Source organism: Triturus cristatus, chromosome 10 (genome assembly GCF_964204655.1).
Source record: "Triturus cristatus chromosome 10, aTriCri1.1, whole genome shotgun sequence".
Lineage (NCBI taxonomy): Eukaryota > Metazoa > Chordata > Amphibia > Caudata > Salamandridae > Triturus > Triturus cristatus.
This window is the reverse complement of record NC_140593.1, coordinates 1,170,678,499-1,170,702,671: the sequence shown is the minus strand read 5'-3', so window position 1 is coordinate 1,170,702,671 and position 24,173 is coordinate 1,170,678,499. Positions and strand designations below refer to the sequence as shown.

The following is a 24,173-nucleotide window of genomic DNA, read 5'->3' as shown; positions in this document are numbered from 1 at the left end:
CATGTTAATACAAAACGCAAACTGACAGAACAGTAAAACAATTACAAATCACAAAGTGCACATTTTAAATATACTACAGTAGTACAACTGGCAAACTTGCAATTCACAAATCTCCTGACAAAGATAGAGTATGATCTGATAGGTAAAGAATATATTAGTAAAGAAGGGAGGGACAAAGGGAGCACTCGGAAAATGGGGGATAATTACCTCAAAATGGTTGGGGTTACGTACATTTAAAGGAGGAGATAAGGGAGAAACATGTTAATACAAAACGCAAACTGACAGAACAGTAAAACAATTACAAATCACAAAGTGCACATTTTAAATATACTACAGTAGTACAACTGGCAAAATAGGTGTAAATATAAAAAAAATACAAAATAAGTTACATTAAATAACATTTGAAAGTAAACTATAGTTAAATTGTTTTTTGTTTGTTATTTTTGGGAAAAATAGAGCATTACATATTTATTTTTAATAAACATAATAACAATTTAAGAAATGTATTTTAAATAATAAACTAATAAAAAACACAAATTAAAAAATATATCACTTGCGTTCAAGGTTGTCATGCATTCAACAAAAATGAGAGATGAAATTGTGGGGAGGGAAGACTCCCATTAACTTTAATTTAATTTAGTTTTATTAAAAAATTAAAAAGAATAATGAAGCCAAGATGTAATAGTATGGTACGTTTTAGAACTGGTGTAATTTCCCTTGTTAGAGTGACACTCCTCTGTGAATAGTAGTTTGGATGCTATGCTTTAATATTTTATTTTATTAAACAACCAATAGTCTTTATTTGTTACAATAACTTTTCTTAAAATTGCCTGTTAATTTCTATAGGCAGATCACTGCCATGGTGGCACAGATTAACACAAACAGGCAGAAAATGACTGTTTACTTCACTGTTCATTTGTGGGATTCTCCATACTCTCATTCGAAGGGTGTCTTGTAAGCCTACACCTAGGTGGAAATCTATTCTACGCATGGAATTGGTGAATTACATATATTACACCTAGGTGTAGGTACAGATCTACATATGAGGAGATCTACTCATGTAAACATACCTTTGTGAATAGGTTCCAAAGTATTACTGGTACACGTGGTAGAAGTACCATAAACTCAAACCAGTCTAGGATAGTATATTTGTTATTGAGCAGTATAGTAGTCAGAGTTCAAAGCCACCTCTGTTATGCAATCTGAAAAATAAGCAATTCCATTTAAGTGTTTCAAATATATGTCATGGGGGTCAATTGTCATTCAGTGATCTGTGAACTGTGGTAACCTTATGGAGTCCAGATTATTAGGACTGTACAACAGCAGCATCCTGCAATGTAAAGCAATAGTCGTAAGTCAGTACCTGCAGTGTGTTCTCAGTCAAAACATATCTTTATAAGGATAAATATATTCTCCGCACAAATTTTAATTTCAAAATTGTGGTAGTCTTCTTCCTTCAAGTCTCTAGCACTGTACCAGTGTTGCTTTACTTTGTGCTACAGCTTCTAAACCTGCCTGCACCATGTCATATAGGAAATATGGTCACACCAAAGGGGGACTTGCAACATATTGTTCCACCAAATAAACCTGGGCTATAGAGCAATTGGACATGGGACTTTATTGTCTTTAAGTTATTAAATTTGAGCCTAAGGTTGTAAGTCAGACCTGCAAGGTATTGCTGCTTATAAATGTTTATTTACATCCAAACAAAGCAAAGAAACAGGCACATATGGCAATAAGGCACAAAACAACAAAAACACTATTGAGACGTTGATGGCAGAAGTCTATCACAGCATCGGAACAATTGTGTCTATAAAATGTAAGTTAACTGCAAAAGAGTCAGAATCAGAAACCGATATTCGCGTAAAGGCATGGAAACACCTGAGAGATTTATTATTAGCTAAATATCCATCAAAAACCCAACTGTTGAAGTGCCTGCAAGGAGCTAAAACAGGAGGGGGCAGTACAAGGAACCTTTGGAACAATAAGGACCTACTCAAAAAGCTCAAATAATACGGGAGGCAAGACTAGTGGCACAGGAACGAAGACAAGGCAAGATAACCAATAAAATCTTGCTGCAAAATCTAAAATTCAAATATAAAAAAATGCTGGAGAGAAAAAATAAGATGTTCAGACGATCTATGGAACAAACTCCATGAGACTAGTAAACAACAAATCAGGAAAAAAGTCTGGCAAATAGTTAATGGCCTGGCATTAGGAAAGGAAAGGCAGAATAATGCAGCGATTGATGCAGCATCCTGGTAAGCCCATGTCCTCAACACCGGAAACAACGAGTAAAGGATTTAATGTCATCCCAAACAATTTGTAAGACTCCCCAAGGAATACAAGAAAACATAGATGAAATAAAGTGTTACATAAAGGAAGATCGAACAACCCTGCTATGTAACACAGAACAACTTAAAGGAATAATAAAATTATTAAAACCTGAGGAAGCACCAGGTCCAAATGGTATCCCAAATGCCAAATTACACAAACCAGATACCTGAGTCTTGGAAAGGCAATATTACCCATCCTATATTCAAAAATGGTAATCCAGCAATACCTCTCAATTACAAGTTTATAGCATTAAAAGATGTTGAGGTGAAACTCTATGCATCCTATTTATTGCAACACCTAAAAACATGGGTAGAAGAAAAACAACTAATACCAAAATTTCAGACTGGGTTTAGAGCAGGAATGGGGACATTAACTAATCATACAGTCTTAACCCTATTAATAGAGAGGGTGAAACACAAAAAAAGGACCTTTATATACATGTTTTATAGACTAGACCTCAAATCTGCTTTCAATCGCGTGCCTAGAGGTTCGTTATGGAAAAAAACGGATGAATAGGAAGTTCCGGAAGAATTCCTAAGGGCAATTATGGAATAATATACGTAAACTTGGGCACAAGTTAAAATAGGAGGTGGTAGCCAAGTAAAACCAAAATCAGGACAATCTGGCCGACACTTTGGATTTGGAAAGTACTCATCCATCAATTCTTGCTGCAGAGAAGGTGTGCTGTTTATAATATGTGGATGATATAGTCCTACAAAGTAAAACACCAATAGGCCTACAACAGATTATGAATGCCCTTAATAAGAATATGGTAAATCAAGGGTTATATCTGAATTCAAGCAAAACCAAAGTGATACGGCTGGTCGATTTTAAGTGTAAAAATCATACATGGTTGTTGGAAGGGAAAAAACTGGATGTAGTATGTTCATATAAATATCTGGGATTCACTATGGATAAGCAGATGACTGGTATACCCCATCTGCTAGCCTTCCAAGGCTAAAGCACAATCACTAATGTATGGATTCTAAATATTAAAAGAGAAATTGAATTGTCAGTCACTAAATCATTTACTCAAGGTTATGGAGGCTCGGTTACTACCTTCGTTATCTTGCGGTACAGAAATGATGCGGGGGTTGGAAATAGACATTTTGAACAAGAGCCAGAAAAAAGATTATTGCTCCGTATTCAATATTCGAAAATGTGTCTCAGCAGCCGAAATACATTTAGAGTTTGGATAAAAAAATCAAGTACATCAGTGCGAAAATGCTTTTATAAAATTATGTTGGAGAATGCGAGCATTGGAAAGGGGTTCTATTAGCAATTTATGCTGAAAGGAAATAGAGGAACAGCAATATAGTAAAACAAAAGAGTCCAGGGTAAGTCACTCAAATCTGGCTATAAAGGATTTCGGCATGCAACAAGCTTGGAAAGCAACAATGGGGAAAGCATCTTTCAATCAAGTGCTAAGAGCTGCAACTCGAATGGCATCAAACAGATAAAAACGCATTCACACTAAGGAGACACGCCTGGACAGTAATAAACTCTTATTCTAATTTAGCCCCTCAGGGGTATTTAGCAAAACATTTTTCATTAAGATTAAAGCATCAATTTATGTTATTCCAGTTTGTTTTTATGAAATCTAAAGAATTTATTGCATTCTGGAAACAACAGACACTAAATTTAGCTTGTAGACTTTGTGGATTTAAAAAAGAAACATTAATCCATATTCTATGTGTCTGTCCTGTACCTTTGGTGCAAAGGAAAATACTTTTTAAATCACTATTTAGGAACATGGGAAAATGCTCATCTAGGCAAGCCGTTATCACCTGACTGAGTGGAATGCAGCCCCCTATGCCTGTAGGGAAGTAAGGTTCATAATGCCATTATTTAAGAAAATCTCCAACAAAAGAAAAATGGACTAAGAACTGTGCTTATTAGTGATATCATATATATACATATCTTAAACACAAACATAACCTTTGTTTCTATGTATAACTTGGTCTTGAAAGCAGTCACTTCTACTTTTAGTGAGATAAGAGGTTAAAAGGACTATTGCTCTCTATAGACTGTTTATCCTTTTAAGAATCAGACAGAAATAGCTGCTGTCTTATGATCCTACACTTGGTGAGACGTGATGGTAAAAAAAGTGTAAAGCTGCTAGTTCTTAGAGATATGACTTTTCAATGGTTTTACAATATTCTGTTTCTAGAGCTGTTTAAATTACAACCGCGGCTGTGTTTTTTCAAGAAAAGCAACCAGTTCACATAATGACCATTTATCTTTGAAGAACCAGCATATAGTCCTTAGAGTGTTGTTATGGACACAATGTATTTAACGAAAAGTTGAAATTTTTACACAATTTCATACAATTTTATACAATGTAATAAATAGTTTTTATGCTATGTTTTTTAACGTAGATTTAAAATAATGATACTTACTTTGCATTGTTGTAAAGGTTATAAATAACCATATACAATAAAGAATATTCCTCTTCATGCCATAAATGAAACTAAATGTGTTTTTTCCAAAGAATATGTTTTAGCATTAAATTCACTATCGCAACATTTTGCTTTATCTGCAGGATTTTTATAGAATATTATCAAATGGTCCTCACCATGGTCTTTGCCATTAATGAAATCAACAGAAGTTCTTATCTTCTACCGAACACCACCTTGGGGTTTAACATTTATGATTCTTGTTTCTATGAGTTGGGAGCAATTGCAGGGACTTTGCAGCTGCTCTCCGGAGGGAAAGAAACAATTCCTAACTACAGCTGTCAACCAAGTCCCAAGCTAGCTGGCTTCATTGGTGATGGACCATCAGCAGGAGCTGTTCCCATGGCCAGAATACTTGGAGTCAGCTGGTTTCCTCAGGTATCAAATGGATCATGAATGAATTTAAAGTAATGAATGCCAAAAATAAATAGTTTTTATGAATAAGGTAAAGTTAGTCAGATCACATTATGAAAGTTATTTGAATACAAAAAAAATTCCTTCTATGTCCCTAAAAATTGAGAGTCGTGATTAGTGCACAGTTCTCTCTAGAGTGTCTCAAAAGAAATGAGTTAAGACAGGTTCCGAAAAACATCTTGAGCCCAGTGTAAGCTTTCCTCCTGAGTGCAGTGCAGGCTCTCCTCCTGAGTCCTGTGAAGGCTCCCCTCCTGAGCCCAGTGAAGGCTCTTTTCCAGAGTGTAGATTCACCTCCTGAGTCCTGTGCAGGCTCCCTTCCTCAGCCCAGTGCAGGCTCTCCTCCTGAGCCCAGTGCAGGCTTTCCTCTTGAAGTGCTTTGCACACATTTGTTTATCAGCATGGTATTGTGTGAAGAGCCATGAGGACGTATCTCCTTTGGAGTTCCAGTATGAACACCTACTTTACAGTTTTTGCTAATGTACCTACTGGAAGATCAAGTTCAATATAATATCAGAGCCTTAGGGACTAATTTAGATTATGATACACAGGTTATGTACCGCTGCAATAACGGAGTCCTTTACTCGCACCATAGCAGAGGTACACTGGCCGCCACATTTAGAGATACCTCCAGCCTTTGGATATCTCTTGAAAAGTGTCATTGACGGCTCCATGAACATGACGAGCCATGTGTCAAAATTCAAGTATTTTATTTATTTACAAAAAGAAAGTCCCAAAGTGGGAATTTGTTTTTGAAAATAAAATAAGCAATGACCCCCTTGACATGGGAGTTTTCTCCCATGGTTTGGGAGTCATTTTGCAGTTTTCACTGCCACTCAACACCACATTTTACCTGGTGGTGACGGACAGTGAAAACTTGCCATTTGTCCACCCACTCTAAATAGAATAGATGGACAAATGGCAAAATCTCAGACAGCAATTACTCTGTTGGGTCATCAGAGGCGTATGTCAGTGGCAGAAATGGAGTAATCTTTATCCCTACCTACCCGTGAACCCTAAAAACTCCTTACCTTCCTTTACCTCTACCCATGCCTAAACCATAAAAATCCCTTACCTCCCTTGACCTCTACTTGTCCTTGAACCCTAAAAAAACTTTACCTCCCCTAAACTCTAATACTTTACCTTTCTTTACCTCTACCCTCCATTACCCTTATCCATCCCTTAACCTTTACCCTATACCTTAATTTATTTAATGACATCATGTTTATGTCATTAAGAAAAATACTTACCTGCATGGTAAGGTACCACAGGGTAAAGTACCACAAAGGGGCCTTCGTGGTACTTACCGGCATGGTACTTACCTGTGTGGTAACATACTGAAAGGTAAAAACTGCGGGATAGGGGCTGCATACAACTCAAAACACCTACATGTACTAAGCAACATATAAGCTGGACTCCTTGAAGGGTTTAACTCAATCTTTTGATCTTCTAGCGTAATAAAATGAGTATCATGGAGATGGCTGGCAATTAGAAGCAATTATTTAGTGATGAAGCCAAACTTTGTATTGTGTGCTTTAGAAATCACAATTTTATCTATCTACCTTTTAAAGTAAACTGCATAGATATGATGAGATCCCTGGGGATTTTGCTGCCTGCAAAATATTTTTTCCAAAAATCAAGAGATTGTGATATTTTTGCGACAGGCAGAATTTGTGCTTGTCACAAAAATTTCACAAGTCATTTGGTTGGTCACTGCTAGAAAATGTGGTAGGTCACGGCCTCTGACGTGTCCTGTCTCCACCAGAACCGCACCTCAGATCACGATGATGTTGGGTGCCAGAGAGAAGGCAGATTTTTATTTGAAAGCTGCGCTCTCTCTGCGATGAGAAGGGGCAGTGATGAAAGGGGAACTCAAGTCACGGGAGAGGACCACACTCCAAACATTCAGGAGCGAGGCACTGAAGTCACTGGAAGACTTAATGGAGTTATGAGGCAGCAGAGGGAGGAGGAACTAGAGACGCTGGGGACTGCGGAATTTAGGGAGGGGACACTGGAGTGATGGGGAGGGGCATTGTAGGCACGAGGCAGCAGAAGGTAGAGGTACTGGAGAAAGTGGGGAGAGGGGGCACAGTGGAATCTGGGGAGGGGGCACTAGAGTCATGGGGAGTGAGCATGCAAGGTAGTAATACAGTGCAGGAGGGGGGCACTAGAAACAAGAAGCAATGAGTGAGGAGTGCAATGCAGACACTGTGCAGCACTGGAGGAATGGGGCAGTGGAAAGCTGGGCAGCTGAGACATGGGGAGGGGACACAGAAGGAATAGCACTATGTGGGATTGGGCACTGAAGGCATGATAATTTGGGGATGAGGCTCAGAGAATCAGGGCAGAGGGAGCACTGAAGACATAGGTACATGCAGTGGGGTGTGCAGAGGAGGTAATGGGTTATTGTGAAGGGAGTCAGAGATAACATAGGCGAGGGGGCAGAGAAGACTTGGGATAGTGGTGGTAAGTGTCAAGAGACAGCTCCCCTGTCTGCTGCTCACCCCCCCCCTTTTATTGCAGTCACAACAAAATCCCCTCCCTAGCAGAATTTACATATTTATGTATACTCCATGATATAACAAGAAAAACAAATCAATTGTTCCACACTGTGTTTTTATTACTATTTATCTTGATATTTATCATGAGACAAAGCAACATGTTCTATATATTCCACACGTCACAGAAAAGACAGCTTGTTATTCTTCAGATAACAATACTGTTTCTTCATGCAAGCTCCGCTCAGGAGGTGTTAAGTGTTGTGATTCATTTCTTGAGCCTAAACTTCTTTGGCTGCACAAACCCAACCTCTTTTTATGTTGTAATCTTCCTTTTATAAAGGAGGCTCATACCATTTTTTGGTAAGTTTTACAATTTTTGATAACATTGACAATCTATAGGAGTAGTTTGTACACAGTGATTTCTTCCTGGACTCCACAGGTATTTAAACTCATACATACTCTGTGGGGCCAGATACTTCAAACTATAAGATGCATCAACAATGCAGATCAGCAGGCTCACCCATTCCTTAGCCTTTTGTATGACTAAGCTGAACGAGTTGATAGTATCAGCTCATAGCTCTGGTGCTGGTTTGCACAAGTTTCCAATTCCTCTTTCTCACTTCCACTGCCAATTAATAATTCCTTCCTTCCTTCCTTCAGTCAATCAATCAGTACCTATTAAGTGTGGCTACTCACCCGTGAGGGTGTCAAGTAATTGGTGGGGTGGGGGGAGGTGGTTGCAGGTCCAACTGTGAGCCAGGTCTTGAGATCCTTCTTGAATTGTGTCAGAGATGGGGATAGTCTGAGGTGGAGAGGCATTGTGTTCCAGGATTTGTCGGCGAGGTAGAAGAAGGAACTTCCTCCAGTCCTGGTCTTGCGGATCCGAGGGACGCTGGTGAGCGCCAGTTGGGCGAATTGGAGGTGTCTGGATGGTGCGTGGAATGAGAGGTGGCAGTTCAAGTATGCCGGTCCGGCATCCTGGAGGGCTTTGTAGGCATGAGTGAGGAGCTTGAAGGTGACTCTATGTTGACCACAATCCAGTGGAGTTCTCGTCGTTGTTCGGAGATGTGGCTGCGGCGGGGGATGTTGAGGACCAGGCTGGCTGTTGCGCTCTGTACATTCTGAAGTTTCCTGAGTAGTTTCTGGGTGGCGCCTGCCTAGAGTGCTGTAGTCGAGACAACTGCTGATGAGTGCATGGGTGACCATTTTCTGGGCCTCAGTAGGGATCCATCTGAAGATCATCCAAAGCAGGTGAAGAATGTGGAAGCATGATGAACTGATGGCGTTGATCAGGTGGTTCATGGTGAGCAACGAGTCTAGTACGATGCCGAGGTTTCGTGCATGGTCAGTAGGTGTGGAGGGGTTCCCAGCTCAGCGGGCCACCAGGAGTCTTCCCAAGCTGACTTGTTGGGCCCTAGGATGAGGATTCCTTCCTTGTTCCTTGCTTCCTTGCTTCCTTTCTTCCTTCCTTCCTTCCTTCCTTCCTTCCTTCCTTCCTTCCTTCCTTCCTTCCTTCCTTCCTTCCTTCCTTCCTTCCTTCCTTCCTTCCTACCTTCCTTCCTTCCTTCCATCCTTCCTTCCTTTCTTCCTTCCTCCCTTCCTTCCTTCCTTCCTTCCTTCCTTATTTCCTTCCTTTCTTCCTCTGTGATTAATTACTGCTTAAATGCAATAGCCAAAAAGATAAAAGTGATACAACACATACTTCTGTCACCAGCATTTTAGTCTGAAAGCATTCAACTTAAGTATTTTAGAATGAGAGTACCAGTGTGTTTCCTGTTTTACAGATCAGCTATGCTGCAGCACTCCCTATTCTGAGCGACAAACTTCAGTTCCCCTCTTTTCTTCGGACAGTGACAAGCGTCGCATCTCAACCCAATGCATTGGTACAGTTACTGCTTCACTTTGGATGGACATGGATAGGAATTCTGGCCTCAGACAATGACCTGTGTCGTCAAGGCAGTCAGGCCCTAAAGGAAGAGTTAGAAAAGAATGAAATCTGTACTGAATTCTTTGAAATTCTTCCCTTACATTCTACCAAAGCCTCCCTAAGCCATATAATTGATACAGTGGAAAGATCCACTGTTAATGTGATTGTGTGCTACACGTTTGCAATTCATATCACACCAATTCTAAAGGAATTGTCTCTGCAAAAAGTCTCTGGAAAAATTTGGATTGGAGTGACAAGCTGGATTCCATCATTCACTTTCTCCAGGAAGGACTTGTGGGAATTGCTGAATGGCACCCTGGGGCTGGCAGTCTACAGCGGAGATATTCCTGGGTTTAGGAACTTCCTCCACAGCACCCACCCTTCGAAGGAAACTGAAGATACATTCATGAAGACTTTCTGGGAGCAAGCATTTGGTTGCAAATGGGAGGATGCGTTGAATGAAACACAAGCCGCTGGAATTGCAAATCAAAATGGACTCTGCACTGGGACAGAAAAGCTGGAGTCTCTTGATGCTTCTGTCTTTGAGGTGAATGATTTCAGGTTCTCCTATTCTGCACATAAAGCCACCTATGCCTTGGCTCAATCCTTGCAAGATCTGATTCACTGCATTCCTCAAGAAGGTCCATTCATTCAAAGATCATGTGCCGATCCTAAGGGATTTCAACCGTGGCAGGTGAGTAAACATATACTTTGTGGATGTAGTTAATCAGAACTTGCTCATTAGAAGTTTACCTATAAATTAGCAATGCCATTAATACCCAAAAAGAATGTCATTGCCATAGAATTTGTTTTGATTCTTTGGTCACACAATGGTATATCATTCATTCACAATATTTGCTAACATTTTTTGTGAGCAAACTCAATGAGGGGGTGAATGAAGTCAGAGATTTAACTTCAATTTGTTTCAAGTCACATTTTCTGTTATGTCTACAGATGTTGCACTATGTGAAGAATGTTCACATGCTGACCTCTGCTGGCAGAAACTTCCATTTCGATGAACATGGAGACTCTCCGCCATTCCTGGACTTGTTGTATTGGCACATGACATCCAGTGAAACCAGCAACTTTGTGAAAGTGGGGACCTATGATGCCATTGCTCCTCCAGGAGTTAAAATGGTGATTGATGAAAAAGCCATCTTATGGGGTGGAGAATACAATCTGGTGAGAATATTTTTTGAGCGTTTCCAACATATTGACCTCAGGACACAAGTCTTATACATTCACTTAGGCTCCTAACACCTTAACAATATTGTGTTGATAGCTTTATTATTGTATTGGATCTCGTGTATGATGTGATGTGGTGTAGGTCAGCGGTAGGGTGTAGCACAGGGACATTTTAGTGGTGAAGCGTATGTTATGATTAGAGTGTTAAGTTAAGTTATAGTTTGTACTTTGCAACGTCGTTCTATTGGAGAAGCCATTAGCTTTCGAAGACTCCTATGTGAGGATAAAGAACATTGTAATGTGTGGCGTATTATGTGTTTGTGTAGGATCTTATAAGTGAGTCAGTGCAGTGCTGGATATTTCATAAATGAGGCAAAACAGAAGGATTTCATATGGCAGTATTTGATTTCTGGTGCCCATAGGTGCGTTGTAAATTAAGTTCTTTTGTGGTTGTCGAAGGAAGATGTGAGAATGGCTTGACATGTCATTTTTGGGTTAGGTGGAATGGATGTCATTGTGAGTTGAAGTTTAGAGTAGTGGTGAGGTGGTATTGTTCCGATAGAATGGCTAGATGTGGTGGTGTAACTGGATGTTTTATGTTAGTGTGTAATAAAAAAATAGATATCGACATGTCCATATGATATGTTGGGTATGTTCAAATATAGCACAGTGTCGTATTGTGAATTGTAGTAATTTGTGACTATTGTTGTTGAATTGTGTTTGATGTGGAGCATTTTGAGAGCTATTGTGGTGATCAGTGGTCTATCAACTGCTCGAAGTGAGTGTAGTAACTTGGCTACTTTTTAAGGCATTGTGTGTAGAAAAATGTTTTAAGGTCAGCAATGCTTGTGATGTAATGTGATCTTGTATGTTATGATGAGTTGATAAGTGGTGTGATACAACCAGTGTAGTGTTTTGGGACAGGCTGTTATGCAGTGTAATCAATGTGGTGATGTGTTGTGGTTAATTTGGTCAGGGATGAGGCTGAGTTGTTCGGAGTGCCTGCCATGTGAAACATTTTAAAAGAGATAGGCGGTGCTCAGAAACCAGAAGTTGAAGAGGAGATGAGAAAGGTGATTGCTAGGAAGGAAAAACCAGTGATGGTAAAGATAACTGAGATACATCTGTAGAGGAATTGGGAAGAGGAGAATTTCAGAAGGTGGTGGATAGGGCATCCTGTGTGAGCATGGAGGCAAGGGAGCAGGGATGAGAGGAGTGGAGAGTGAGAGGAAAGAGCATAGGGAGGTGAAAGAGAAGGTAGTGCTGCTGGAAAGAAAGAAGAAAGCAATTAGGAGTGGCTGTATAGATATAATCAGATAAAGGACATGCTGGCATAATATAAAGATGTGGTACTGAAAAAAGGAAGAGGAAGAGGGGTAAGGGTGGGAAAATATGGGAAAGAGGAGAAGAGGCCTGAATGGTGTGGGAAGGGCAAGTAGATAGTGAATGAGGGCAGGAGGACTCTAGGAAAATATAATACTATAGATGGGTATATGAGGCATGGAGTTAAGGGACTACGAGGTTGAGTATGGAGACACGAGAATGAGAAAAGAGGATGGTGGAGAAAAGAAGGATTCAGAGGGTGATCAGGATATTTGGGCAGTTAGAAAGAAGCTTCATAGAGCTGAGATGTAGAGAAAAAAGAACAGGAAAAAAGATTTTTTAAATCATACACAGGCAATAGGAATCCAGCATTATGACATCACAATACTGAGAGATACAGGAGTTCAAACAAATGATTTGTATAATTTAATTTAAAAGAAGTTCCGGAATTTAGAGTAATTATGGCCAGCTCTGAATTTGGGCTCCTGGGTGTTCCATACCTTGAGGTCCAGTACTCCCATGTAAGAGCACAACAGAAGGCTGATAATGAGTTTGTAGTGAGGAGCCAATAATTTCCAAAATTGGCTATTATTTGTTCCAGTAGGCTTCTGTATAATGCAGAATTTCACAGGGAGCGGCCAGATGTTTTCCAAGCTGGTTTAGCATCAGCATAATTTCATATGATTCTCAGGTCTTCATATGGTTTAATATAGTTCTCAGGTCTTTCATTCAGATTCTTATAGAGTCCGGTACTACAGAGATGACATTAAATTGGTGTAGGCATTCTAAGCAAGTCACTTTTAATGAACTATATGATCATAGGGTTTGCTGAAGAGGGAGAATTTTTCAGAGCATGGAGGACTGCATATGGCCCCCTTTAGCCACAGTGTTGAATCGAAGGGTGAAGCAGGGTTTTGAGTTTAAAGTGATTTGAGCTAGTCCAAGGCTAGATATGTAATTGAAAGTGAGAGAGGTTGGCTGGTGTCCTCCCAGAACAAGGATTTCTTTTTTCCATTTGAACAGAGGAAGCTTTCTCTCATCCATTGTTGAAAGCGGTCTTGGCTGCTGGCAATTTCGGAAATAATTCTTCTTTAAGGGCAAGAACCCTCACTTACCTGAGAGTGACATGCTTCATTATTGGGCTCTCGCCTCACATCAGGACCACAAGGTGCCAGGTGTGGGCTACAGCTCTCCGATGGAGTGGAGCAGAGGTGTTTTATAAGGGATGAGCAAAAATTGTTCTTAGTGAGGGGCAGAGTGCAAGAATAAATGTGAAGTGGATACAACTATCTCTCTGATGGAATGAGCTTTATTCTGGTGCCCCCGGAGGACAGGATTAAAGAGCAAGAGAGGACATGGGGGTTGGAAAGAATACCCACTCTATATGGTCAACATGTTTCTGGCCAAAAAGTACCCAGTATGGGTACAAAGGCATTCGTCAGGACCATGGTGATGTAATCACTCAGCAATATGAAAATAAAAATAAGGATAGATACTGGCCTCAAATAGGTAAACCAGGTGATATGCGAGATGACCCACCATAAATGATAGAGTCCACTGTCGTTCTGTAGTGGAATAGTGTATCAACATGTTTTAGCCTAAAAATGTCCCAGCATGGGTTCAAAGGCATTCATCAGGACCAAGATGGTGCAGTTCCTCTACAATATGAAAATAAAAATAAAGATAGAAACTGGTCTTGCAAAGATAAGCCATATGATGTATGAGATGGCCCACCATAAATCACTGAGTCCACCATTGTTCGGTAGCATAATAGTAGATCTTGAATGTCCCTGTCGGTAACATTGGTGGTGGTCGACTGTCGCCGGGCGCACCACCAATGTTACCGATAGAGACATAAAAAGCTCTGCGGTTTAGGCTTGAGAGTGAGATGTACTTTTGCGCTACAGATTGACAGTGTATTACATTTTGGAAAGACACCTGAGATATTTATGATATTTATTTATTTATTTTAGTGTTTTATAGAGCGCGAACTTGACCTGTGAGGGTATCAGAGCGCTTTCCACGGTATACAGTGGTAACAAACAAAAAGTCTAAAGTGCAGAGATATACAAAATCAACAAATATATCGCAAAAAAGATGGTAAGGGGCAGGGGTGCAGAAAACATATGGAAAAAGGGGATACAGGTGTATGGTTACAATCATAGTTAGAGTCAGTAAAAACAAAGGTCATATATGTAATGTTGGAGAACATGAAACTGAGATCCATTTTAAGATGTTTCTGCAGAGTACATAAATACTTGTTGCGTTTGGTCAGTGGCTAATTACTTAATCTAGTTTAAAGCAATCTGTAGATCCCACCCTTTTCTTTCCATCTAACTAGAGTATATCATGATAGATTGTGTTGTAAACTGCAAGAGGTCAGGAAAAATTAGAATAACTTAAAGATCTTTCTCTCGAATGGGGAACAGTTACTTTTGTTGTTTTTCAGATCTCGTTCTGTTAATCTTGTGGGTCAGAACACTGACTGAATCTTGTCTAAAGCTGATGCTATTCAACACATTCTTATTGTTAATCTGTTAAAATTCCTTCCCGAATTCTACTAAGAAACGTAAGGCTGGATATTAGATGATAGTTTGCTACAACATAATGGTCTGATTAGGGGCTCTAAAGAAGTTAGATGATAACTGTGTATAATATTTGATTTAGGACTAAGGTTACTGGCAGAGGACAGTTAGCTGAGGCAGTCATGTAAGTGGCCAGGCATGGCAATGCTGGCGATACCTACAACGTAGACCTTGTTTTCAACAGCTAATAAGAAGCGACCTTGAATATTTCATCTACTGAAACCTGTTTGATGGTTCTGAATAAAGTGTTGAAGGATTTAGGAGAATGGGTGGATGTAAGATGACTGTGAGCAATTAAGTCCCAAGTATTTGTTATTGTTTAGTTGAAACACTGCAATGCATTTTTACAGTATTGAGTATCGGTCAATGAAGATAGGTTCTAACATGTTTCTAATTTCTGTTTATGGCACTGTTAATGCATTTGACTAGATAGAGTTTTTTAGTTCTATGAAGGTCCATTTGATATCCTAATTTAAAAATCTAGCATAATGTGCTGTTTCATTTAAACTGTGATTTAAAACTCTGACGTTCAAAGTTTCAACATTGTCATTGTTATGTTTGAACTATTTGGCCTGTTATCTTCTGTTATGTTCCAGTCACTGTTCAGGACCAAATTAGATACTAGAATTTTACGAGATAAGGCAAAGATCAAGGATTGTGTGAAGGAATTTTGAAGTCTTTCAGGGTGTGGAGTAAATTATACCAATGTTTAAGGAGCTATTTGAGTTGGTTGAGCACCTTTTTATCAGGCTTTCAAATGATGAGTAGGATGGGGTGGATTTTTCCATTCATATTAGTTTGATTGAGTACCTCATAGGAATTCACTGTCCCTCATGTTATTTTTCTTTGTTTTGTGGATCAGTTTAAATGCTGGTGTAAATGGAATCATTGATATTATGGTAGATGCATCATCTAACCAAGTTTCAATGAGACTGTGTACGCAACATTTGTGATCATAATTAGTCTGTCGACTGCATTATTTTGGGCTTTATACATTACCATTTTATATTGGCCACATTTATGTAATGGAGTAAATGGGATAATGGGGTTTTCTACTAGTCACAAAGAGTAATGATTACATACCACATTATTTTCTTGTGAAATGGCATACTTCTAAATAGGTGCTACCTTATTATGCTCCTGCTTTGCCTTTACTATTGACGCCGTGACTAGTATCCTTCCTTCATATGAGGCACAGAAAAATTATTTTCTAAAGTGATCAGGTAGCACACAGATCCTGGACTCAGTAGGGGTTCAGAATTCATTCAATTTTGTTATATTCCAGTTCCCTCTGTCTGTCTGCAGTCAAAACTGTTTTCCAGGTTATAGGAAGTCTCCCATCGACGGACTCCCTATTTGCTGTTTTTCCTGTGTGCCCTGCCCTGATGGGAACATTTCAAACCAAACAGGTGAGTTATTTCACTTTCAACAATAAAAATATTTTAATCTGTGGGAAGAATTATAGCAAGTCAAAGTATAGCACAACTTTATATATTCTTCTGTATGGCTTCTCACTGCATTGTAGCCTAAATATGTAAAAAATGTCCTCAATATAAAAAGAGAACTATAAATTAAGGGATACCGTAAAACATGACAAAGAATATAGTAGAAAGCAAAATTTGAAGACTGTGAGAAAAAGTTCTTTTTTCTGCGTGGTCACCCCCAAATTCAAATTCTCCTGAATTTTATTGCTGTTTTTTAAACTTTTAATACTGGGGCACTGCTGTCCAGTTCACATTGTATGAGCTATGATGCTAACACCATTGGTATATTGGTAAACTCCTAATTGCCATTTTTAACTTATAAGGCCAAAGTATATGGTACACCCATGGCATGGAAAGTTAAATGTCACCAGTGGACTGCAGCACACAATGCGACATAATCTAAAGGGACAGAGAAACATGGATTCAATATTTCCAGTGTAGCCTGACTGTTGCAGTTTAAACCTGTAATCCAACCTGTCAAAATAAACCTTTTGATTAGGAAAACTTACCTTATGAATATTATTAAGTAATCTAATATTATTAAGTCACTCCTATGTAGGCCTTGAAACCCACAAGGCAGAGTACTTGGTGTTTAAAACTAAGACATGTTGAATTTTAATGTTACCCTGTTTCTACAGTGACAAGGCCCCCAAAGCTATCATCACTGTGGAAGGCTCTGGCTGTCATATGAGGAAATCTAGAATACAGATTGAAATTCTTCTATCTTCGGTTTGGGATCACCTAGAAAAAAGGTCAACCAGTATATTTAATAATTATTAAAAGCCCATTTCAGTGGTTATGTTGGATGTTTAGAAAATATGTAGGAAAATAACTCTTCCCTGTTTGAAGCTCCTGGAGGGTAATTTGCATTAGTTCTCCAGCAGCTGACCAGCTAGAGCTTAACCATAATCACATCTGAAAAATGCTCTCAGAGGAGACACAATGACCTGGACGTAGGGAGTTATATTTCATCACCCTTACACGAAGGCCAGTAAGGGTGTGCCCAAAACTTCATTAGCTTTTCAAGGGGCCTTCTCTTTCACAAGTCAATGTAAGGTGAGACCTGGAGAAGGCAACCATCCATTTGCTCCCTCAACCAGGCAGGCACCAAACTCTGAGAGAGGGGAGCCACCCCAGATCCATTTTTGAGTGATGACAGCAAAGGGGGCTGCTCATTTCCAGGCCACATCACTCATTGGGTACACAGAATCTGCACAAGAGAGGAAGGGTTCCCCCATTTTGGATTTTGGGAGTAAGGTCCATTGTGGGATAATATATAGCAGAATAAACAGGAACTGCTGTAAAAGTAGCTGAATTTCCTCTAGGATTCTTCACATCATTGATTAGGGAGGTGTCAGGAGTACCTCATACACACTAGCTGGTGCCAAATATAAATCCACAAATGTGGGATTCCAAACCACCTTCCTCAGAACATTTTATTTGAAGTGCCTAGCTAACCAGTTGTAACTGGACCAATCAATTATTCAATCGATCAATCAATCTGAGGTCCAATATTTATACCTCTGGACTGTCAAGAGTAAACCCTAGCGGTAACATATGTATTAAAATGGACACCTGGGGTCTGGGGAAAAGTTTATTTTGCCTGGTCGAAATGACAGTTTAAAACTACGCACACAGGCTGCAATGGTAGCCCTAGACATGCTAAAGAGCTACTCAAGTGGGTGGCACAATCAGTGCTGCAGGCCCACTAGTAGCATTTAATGTACAGGTCCTGGGTACTCATAGTATCACTTTACTAGGGACTTATAAGTAAACTAAAAATTGAAATCAGGTATAAGGAATTTTTGCCATGTTTTAGCTAGTGAACCCCCGCCCTTTAACACTGGTTACCAGTAATGCACATTATCCTAACGCCAACAAAAGCAAATTCAGGAAAAATGGGAGAGATGAAGCCAAAATGTTTGGGGGTGGCCCTGCAGAGACGGCCAAGTTCAACAATGAAACATGCATCTTTCCTACATATTCACAATTAAAGTCCTCCCTTCATACTTCACCTATTTATCTTTCTGGATGCCTCCTCACACACCAAGCATGTATTCCGTACTTATCCCCAATAAAAATGAGTAATTATTAAATGTAATAGGGCAACCCAATGCCTCAAGGGCTGCCTGGGGCCTATTTTAGGGGTAATGTATAAGTAATGAAAGGGAATTCAAGTCTTTGAAAGGGGGTTATTTTGACAATTCAAATTGGCAGTTTTAAAGTGCATTCAGGCTGCAATGGCAGACCTGAGACATGTGTTAAAGGGCTATTTAAGTGGGTGGCAAAAAAAGTGCAGCAGGCCCACTATTAGCATTCAATTTACAGATCCGGGGTATATGGTATACCACTTTACTAGGGACTTTTAAGTAAATTAAAAATGCCAATTGGGTATAAGCCAGTTCTACCATGATTTAAGGAGAGAGCACAAGCTCTTTAAAACTGGTTACCAGTGGTAAACTGTGCAGCCGTCAAAGCCAACAAAAACAGGTTCAGTACACAGGAGGGTGAAGGCAAAATGTTTGGGGGTGACCCTGCAGAAAGGTCCTTGACCAACAGAGGCATACATTCATGGAAGCATTGCCGTGCCTTTTATTATTATTTTTAAATTGTGGGGGAATATATAGCCTCCTTGCTGTTAGGGAGAAGGTGCAGAGCAGTATAAAGTGCAAAATTATTTTTTCAGCACCTTACATACAATTGCAGGTAGTATTGTCGTGTTTCTTCAGCTAGTTCCTTTTGAGGGTCTTTACTGGGAGGGATCTTCATCTAAACATTTTCTAATAATGCTCTCTTTGTTGCTGGAAAAAAGTTGGTCTAGGTATCTCTCATAACAAGGAATGGGTTTAATTTCCTGGAACAATATAAACAGCTTGCCTCATTGGTTTTGGGACCACCATGACCAGAACTTTTATTTAATTACATCCAAGGTTGAAGGAGGCATTGTTTCTGGGTTAGACCAGAACTTGTGACATTTCATGCTGATTAAGGACCTTGCAGTATGATTTAGCAATGGCAGGTTATGTGAGTTACTACTTGGCCACAGCTCACAAACAGGGCTAAGATAATTTACAGTGTTGGGTTTAGTCCATATTTAATGCCACAACCACAACAAGAGTGGTTTAAGCACAGGAACAGCTTCAATGCTCTACATGCCTAATTTGTGTCATCGGGCTGCCATCTGGATCTTCAGGCAAATGGACCTGAATTGGACCCTGCTTGTGGCCCCTGCCATATAAATAGTTATTTTTTGCTCTATTTTTCCATGCGTCTTCTAAAATTCATATCTCTGATTCTCCCTATTGTATTTTTTCCATTTTGAGTTTATTACATTTTACTAACTTGGAGTGGGGTTTGAGCTCAGGTTTAAATTACTGGCTAGCAGGTTAGTGACTTTATTACTTATGGCTGGCTACCACCCACCCCAAATAGTAATTCACTTTCTTATAAGGATATACTCTGAATACATGTTGCTGGGATGCTGAAAGAGTTAAATATGCTATTAACATGCTAATAAGTGAGCAACATAGCAGATAAATGTAATGTTAGGTGCATATAGTTAACAAGAAATTCAGTGAGTTAAAACGACTCTGCTGATATCAGTGTGCAATCTGCAGTCACAGTTTTAGATTCTTGCAAGTCTATTCTGCCTTTCACCCTTCTAAGGTTGATAAAGTGAGTGCATGGGAATTGGGTTGCTATAATAATTGGCACCAAGAGGCACTGCTGAGTGAAGAGCATGCTCAACAATTTGTCATTGAGTTTGTAGCTTTTGCATCTTCTAAAGCATAACTGATTTACTGAAAGGTTCACTGGAGGCAGAACTGAATGTTGAATAAAAGCTTTCTCAAGATCCAAGATAATAGCACAGAGAGTGGACCTGTTGATTACAGTAAATGTTCTATCCAAGCGGACAGATGTTAGATATATAAACTAGGGGGTTTGAGTCCAGTACTTCACTGATAAATATGAGAAGCAACAAGCTGTTTCTGTTTCTAGGTTTTGTCCAAATGCTGAGAGATGCCAATCCTCATAATTTCGTTATCACCAACATCAGTTAACAATGCAGAAGGTGTTTAATGTCTGTTATAGGTATGCAAGATAGTTTGAGCATTTGTCATTTAAATAATAATAAATTGAAAACAGCACACAAAACGATCCCACACCAAGTTAGAAGAATAGAAACTTCTTGAATAAATAAAACAAGACCAAAATGACAAAAATCAGAGACGGAGATATTCAATTTCTGAGAGTTTAGTGAAAATAGAGCCAGTGGGTATCTGGTTGCGCTGGACCAAAACAAAGTCACAAGTTCAGGCCAACCGTGATGGGCGTGGTCAGTCTACAGGGACCGAGCGAGGCCCACTGAACAGAGTACTTTAAATCCTGATTTGCAGAATATTGCAAGGATACACATCAAATATGCGTTGCACAGCCGAAGCAATGTATTGGCTATGAGATGCCGTGAGGCTACAATGTGGGGACCTGTGTCTTTGTTGAAGATCCAATTGACATGGGTTGCAATGTGAAGTTCGGCATCAAGGATGGGTGATGCGTTGGTTCCGAAGAGCTGTGATGTGAAACCGGTCTTTGTGTCAGGGTCCAATCCATGCCACAGAGGCTATGCGTCAGTTTTGCTTGGGCTTGCATCGTGCAGCAGAGGAGATAAGTTGCTTCTTCTGGATCCACAGAGGCTATCAGAGGATCTTAAGCTCATTTTCAAGGGTCTAAGACTGATGGTAGCACCAGTTGGCAGGGAAGAATCACAGACTTCAAGGTGCAGATGCCAGGTTGTAGGAAGCCTGCTATGTCCCTGAGGCTCCAGACCAGGAGGCCAGCCAGCCAGCCCTTGGAGTCACTCTGGATTCAGGGGTCCAGAGATGCTGGTCCAGTCCTTCTCACCCAGGGAAGTGGGCAGCAGGCAGCTGGTCAGCACAGAAGGGCAGCAGTCCAGCAGAGTGGTTGTCCTTGTAGCAGCATAGCAGTCCTTCTGCCTGGCAGAGTATCCACAGGTCCAGGTGCATACTGAAGTGGTGGTGTCTGTAGTCCAGCATATATAACTTGTTGTGCTACTGAATTGGTGAGAAGCTAGTAGAGGCATGCCTTTGAAGTGCACAGGTGCCCTGCCTTCCTGGTCCTGGCTCCAGACTAACTACCCAGTGTATGCAACCCTTTGTGTGGAAGCAGGACACAGCCTATTCAAGTGTAAGTGAGCTGGGTCCTGCTCCTCCCCCATCTTGCTAGTGATGGCCCATGCAGTCACACCTAAACTTCCCATTGTGTGTGGCTGTCTAGGTGGAAAACACACCCAGCCAGGTACCAAATGGCTAAGACAAGAACATGCCACCTTTCTAAAAGTGCTGTTTTCAGACTTGTAGTTTAAATTCCAACTCCACCATCAGTTAGGATTTTAAATAGGTCTGGGCGGAGCTCGCGGATTTTCACTCCATGGAATTCGACAGTTGCCAAGAAACTCTGCCAAATTCTGTGGAGTTCCGTGAGTGGGCAGAGTATTGCTCGACAACCCCTAATCATGTCTCCTTGGCTGCTGAGGGTCATTAGGGGTTAAGAACACCTATTGTTGCCACAAGTAATTTCCCCACAGCGGGATTGCTAAGACATCTTCAGAGGCTTCGCTCCCTTTCTCAACCACTCTGTAAAAGGTCATCCTGGTGCACTACTGGTTGGGGGATGGATTACCCTTGGCTGATGAGAGTCATTGGGGGCCACATACCCCTATTGTTTCCACAAGTAAGAACCCCCCAGTGGGATTGCTGAGGCATAATCGGGGGCAAGACCCCTTTTTCAAACACTCTGCAAAGGGTCCTCCTGGCGCATTACTGGTTGGGGGATGGATGTCCCTTGGCTGCTGTGGGTCATTGGGGGCAAGAACCCCTATTGTTGCCATTAGTAAGAACCCCCAGGGGGACTGCTGATGTGTCATAGGAGGCCCTGTTCCCTTTCCCAACCACTCTGCAAAGGGGCCTCCTGGCACGCTACTAGTTGTGGGATGAGGTTTCCTTGGCTGCTGAGGGTCTTTGGTGGCCAAGAACCCCTATTGCTGCCTTAAGTATATCCCCCACAGCAGGGTTGCTCAAACATCGTTGGAGGCCCGCCCCTTTGTCATTCAACCTGGAAAGGGGCCTACTAGCACACTATTGGTTGAGGGGATGAAGTCCCCTTGGCTGCTGAGGGTCATTGGGGGCCAAGAACCCCTATTGTTGCCATTAGTAAGAAGCCCCCAGTGGGATTGCTGAGGTGTCGTAGGAGGCCGCAGACCCTTTCTCAATCACCCTGCAAAGGGGCCTCCTGGTGCACTACTGGTTGGGGGATGAAGTCCCCTTGGCTGCTGAGGGTTGTTGGGGGCCAAGAACCCCTATTGTTGCCACAAGTAAGTCTCTAAAAGCGTGATCTCTGAGACGTCAGAGGAGGCCCCGCCACCTTTCTCAACCACTCTGCAAAGGCTACTCCTGGTACACTATTGGTTGGGGGATGAAGTCCCACTGGCTGCTAAGGGTCATCGGGGGTCAAGAACCCCTATTGTTGCCACAAGTAAGTTCCCCACTGTGGGATTGCTGAGACTAGGGGAGAGAGCACTAGTAAACCAACCCCCTGGCTGAGTTTTTGAATACCTCCATGTTCAGCGTGGAGTGACAAAACTCTGCAAACTCCACCGCCGGAGCGGAGTTTACAGCCCATCCCTAATTTAATGATTCCTGAGACACCAAACATGACAGGGTTACCAGTGCCAATTTGGTAATTAAACTTGTAAAACATAATATGGTAATTCCAATATTATCTTATGGAAGAGGTGGGCCTTGCAGTAGTGCAATACGAATGGAAGAGTTTTTGACTACTAGGCCATGTAAAACTTAAACATACATGTCCAACCTTTTAAATACACTGCACCTACCTAGGGGTAACATATGATTAAAAAGGACAATTTGTTCATAGGAAAATATTTATGGCAGTTTCAAACGGTACACATAGGCTCTGCAATGGCAGACCTGAGACAAATTTAGTGTGCTGACTATGTAGGTGGCACAATCAGCGTTGCAGGCCCACTAGTAGCATTTAATATTGATCATCTTGTTTTTCAAGGATCGTAGTGGTCACCACCTTACTGGACTATTGACATCAGAGATGGAAGGTTGCCAACTAACCCTAGGAGTTAATTTCTTTGTCTTGGGAACAATTGGGAGCAGGTCCAGCCCTTAAGGTTTTCCTGACAGGTTACAAAAGCAAGGGAGTCCTTGTTCTGTCTTCTACAGGTCCAGCAATGTTCAGAGAAGTCTACAGAGGGTACCACATTTATCCCCAGTGCTAGCTGCAGGTCTGAGAAGCTCCTGGCTACTCCCTAACCAGTGGGGTAAAGGTTCCCCAGGGTGACCTTACCCACATTTGCAGCACTTCCTGTGCATTAAACTGTAAATGATCCCATAGTACCCCTCTCTACCTGAAATCAACATAGCAGAACCTTTCACTGCCCTGTGCAGAACTCCCTGTGGCCTTCCAGAGGAATGGCTGTAATAATGGGCATCCCTCTGCTGAAGGTTACTCCAAACCAGTTCTGGGGTAGACCTCCTCCCCACTGGGTTTGGAGAGAAGTTGACTATGAACATACAAGGGAGGCTGGTCTATGTGAGAGAGTCAACCAGCAGTGACATTGTAGTCATCCTTTAGATCTAAGAAAGGGCTGGGCAAAGTTCCCAGGGCACTCGTGCTCAAGGTGCAAAAACATCTCTCTACACCAAGCCCTTTGTCCACTGTCTGGGAGCAATCCACATCTCACAACAGCGAAGAAATCAACAGTCAGGTAACACTAAACCCTGGAAGAAAGGCACATTTGGCTCAGGCAGGAAAATTGCAACTTTCTAAAAGTTTCAAAATAGTCATATAAAATCTGACTTGATGATTAAGTTGGGTCTTTCAAAATGAGTTCTTTAATAATTTTTCTAGATACT

General features: G+C 40.9%; 1 protein-coding gene across 1 annotated transcript in view; it reads left to right on the top strand.

Annotated features, from left to right (window-relative positions):
* The window catches only part of LOC146796884 (extracellular calcium-sensing receptor-like), a 73,234-nt gene that overhangs the window by 43,620 nt on the left and 5,441 nt on the right, over positions 1-24,173 (top strand). Inside the window, exons 2-5 of the mRNA XM_085631417.1 lie at positions 4,880-5,171; positions 9,490-10,326; positions 10,587-10,814; positions 16,011-16,134. Of these exons, the coding sequence (XP_085487543.1) occupies positions 4,880-5,171; positions 9,490-10,326; positions 10,587-10,814; positions 16,011-16,134 (1,481 nt within the window). The remainder of the gene's footprint in view (positions 1-4,879; positions 5,172-9,489; positions 10,327-10,586; positions 10,815-16,010; positions 16,135-24,173) is intronic.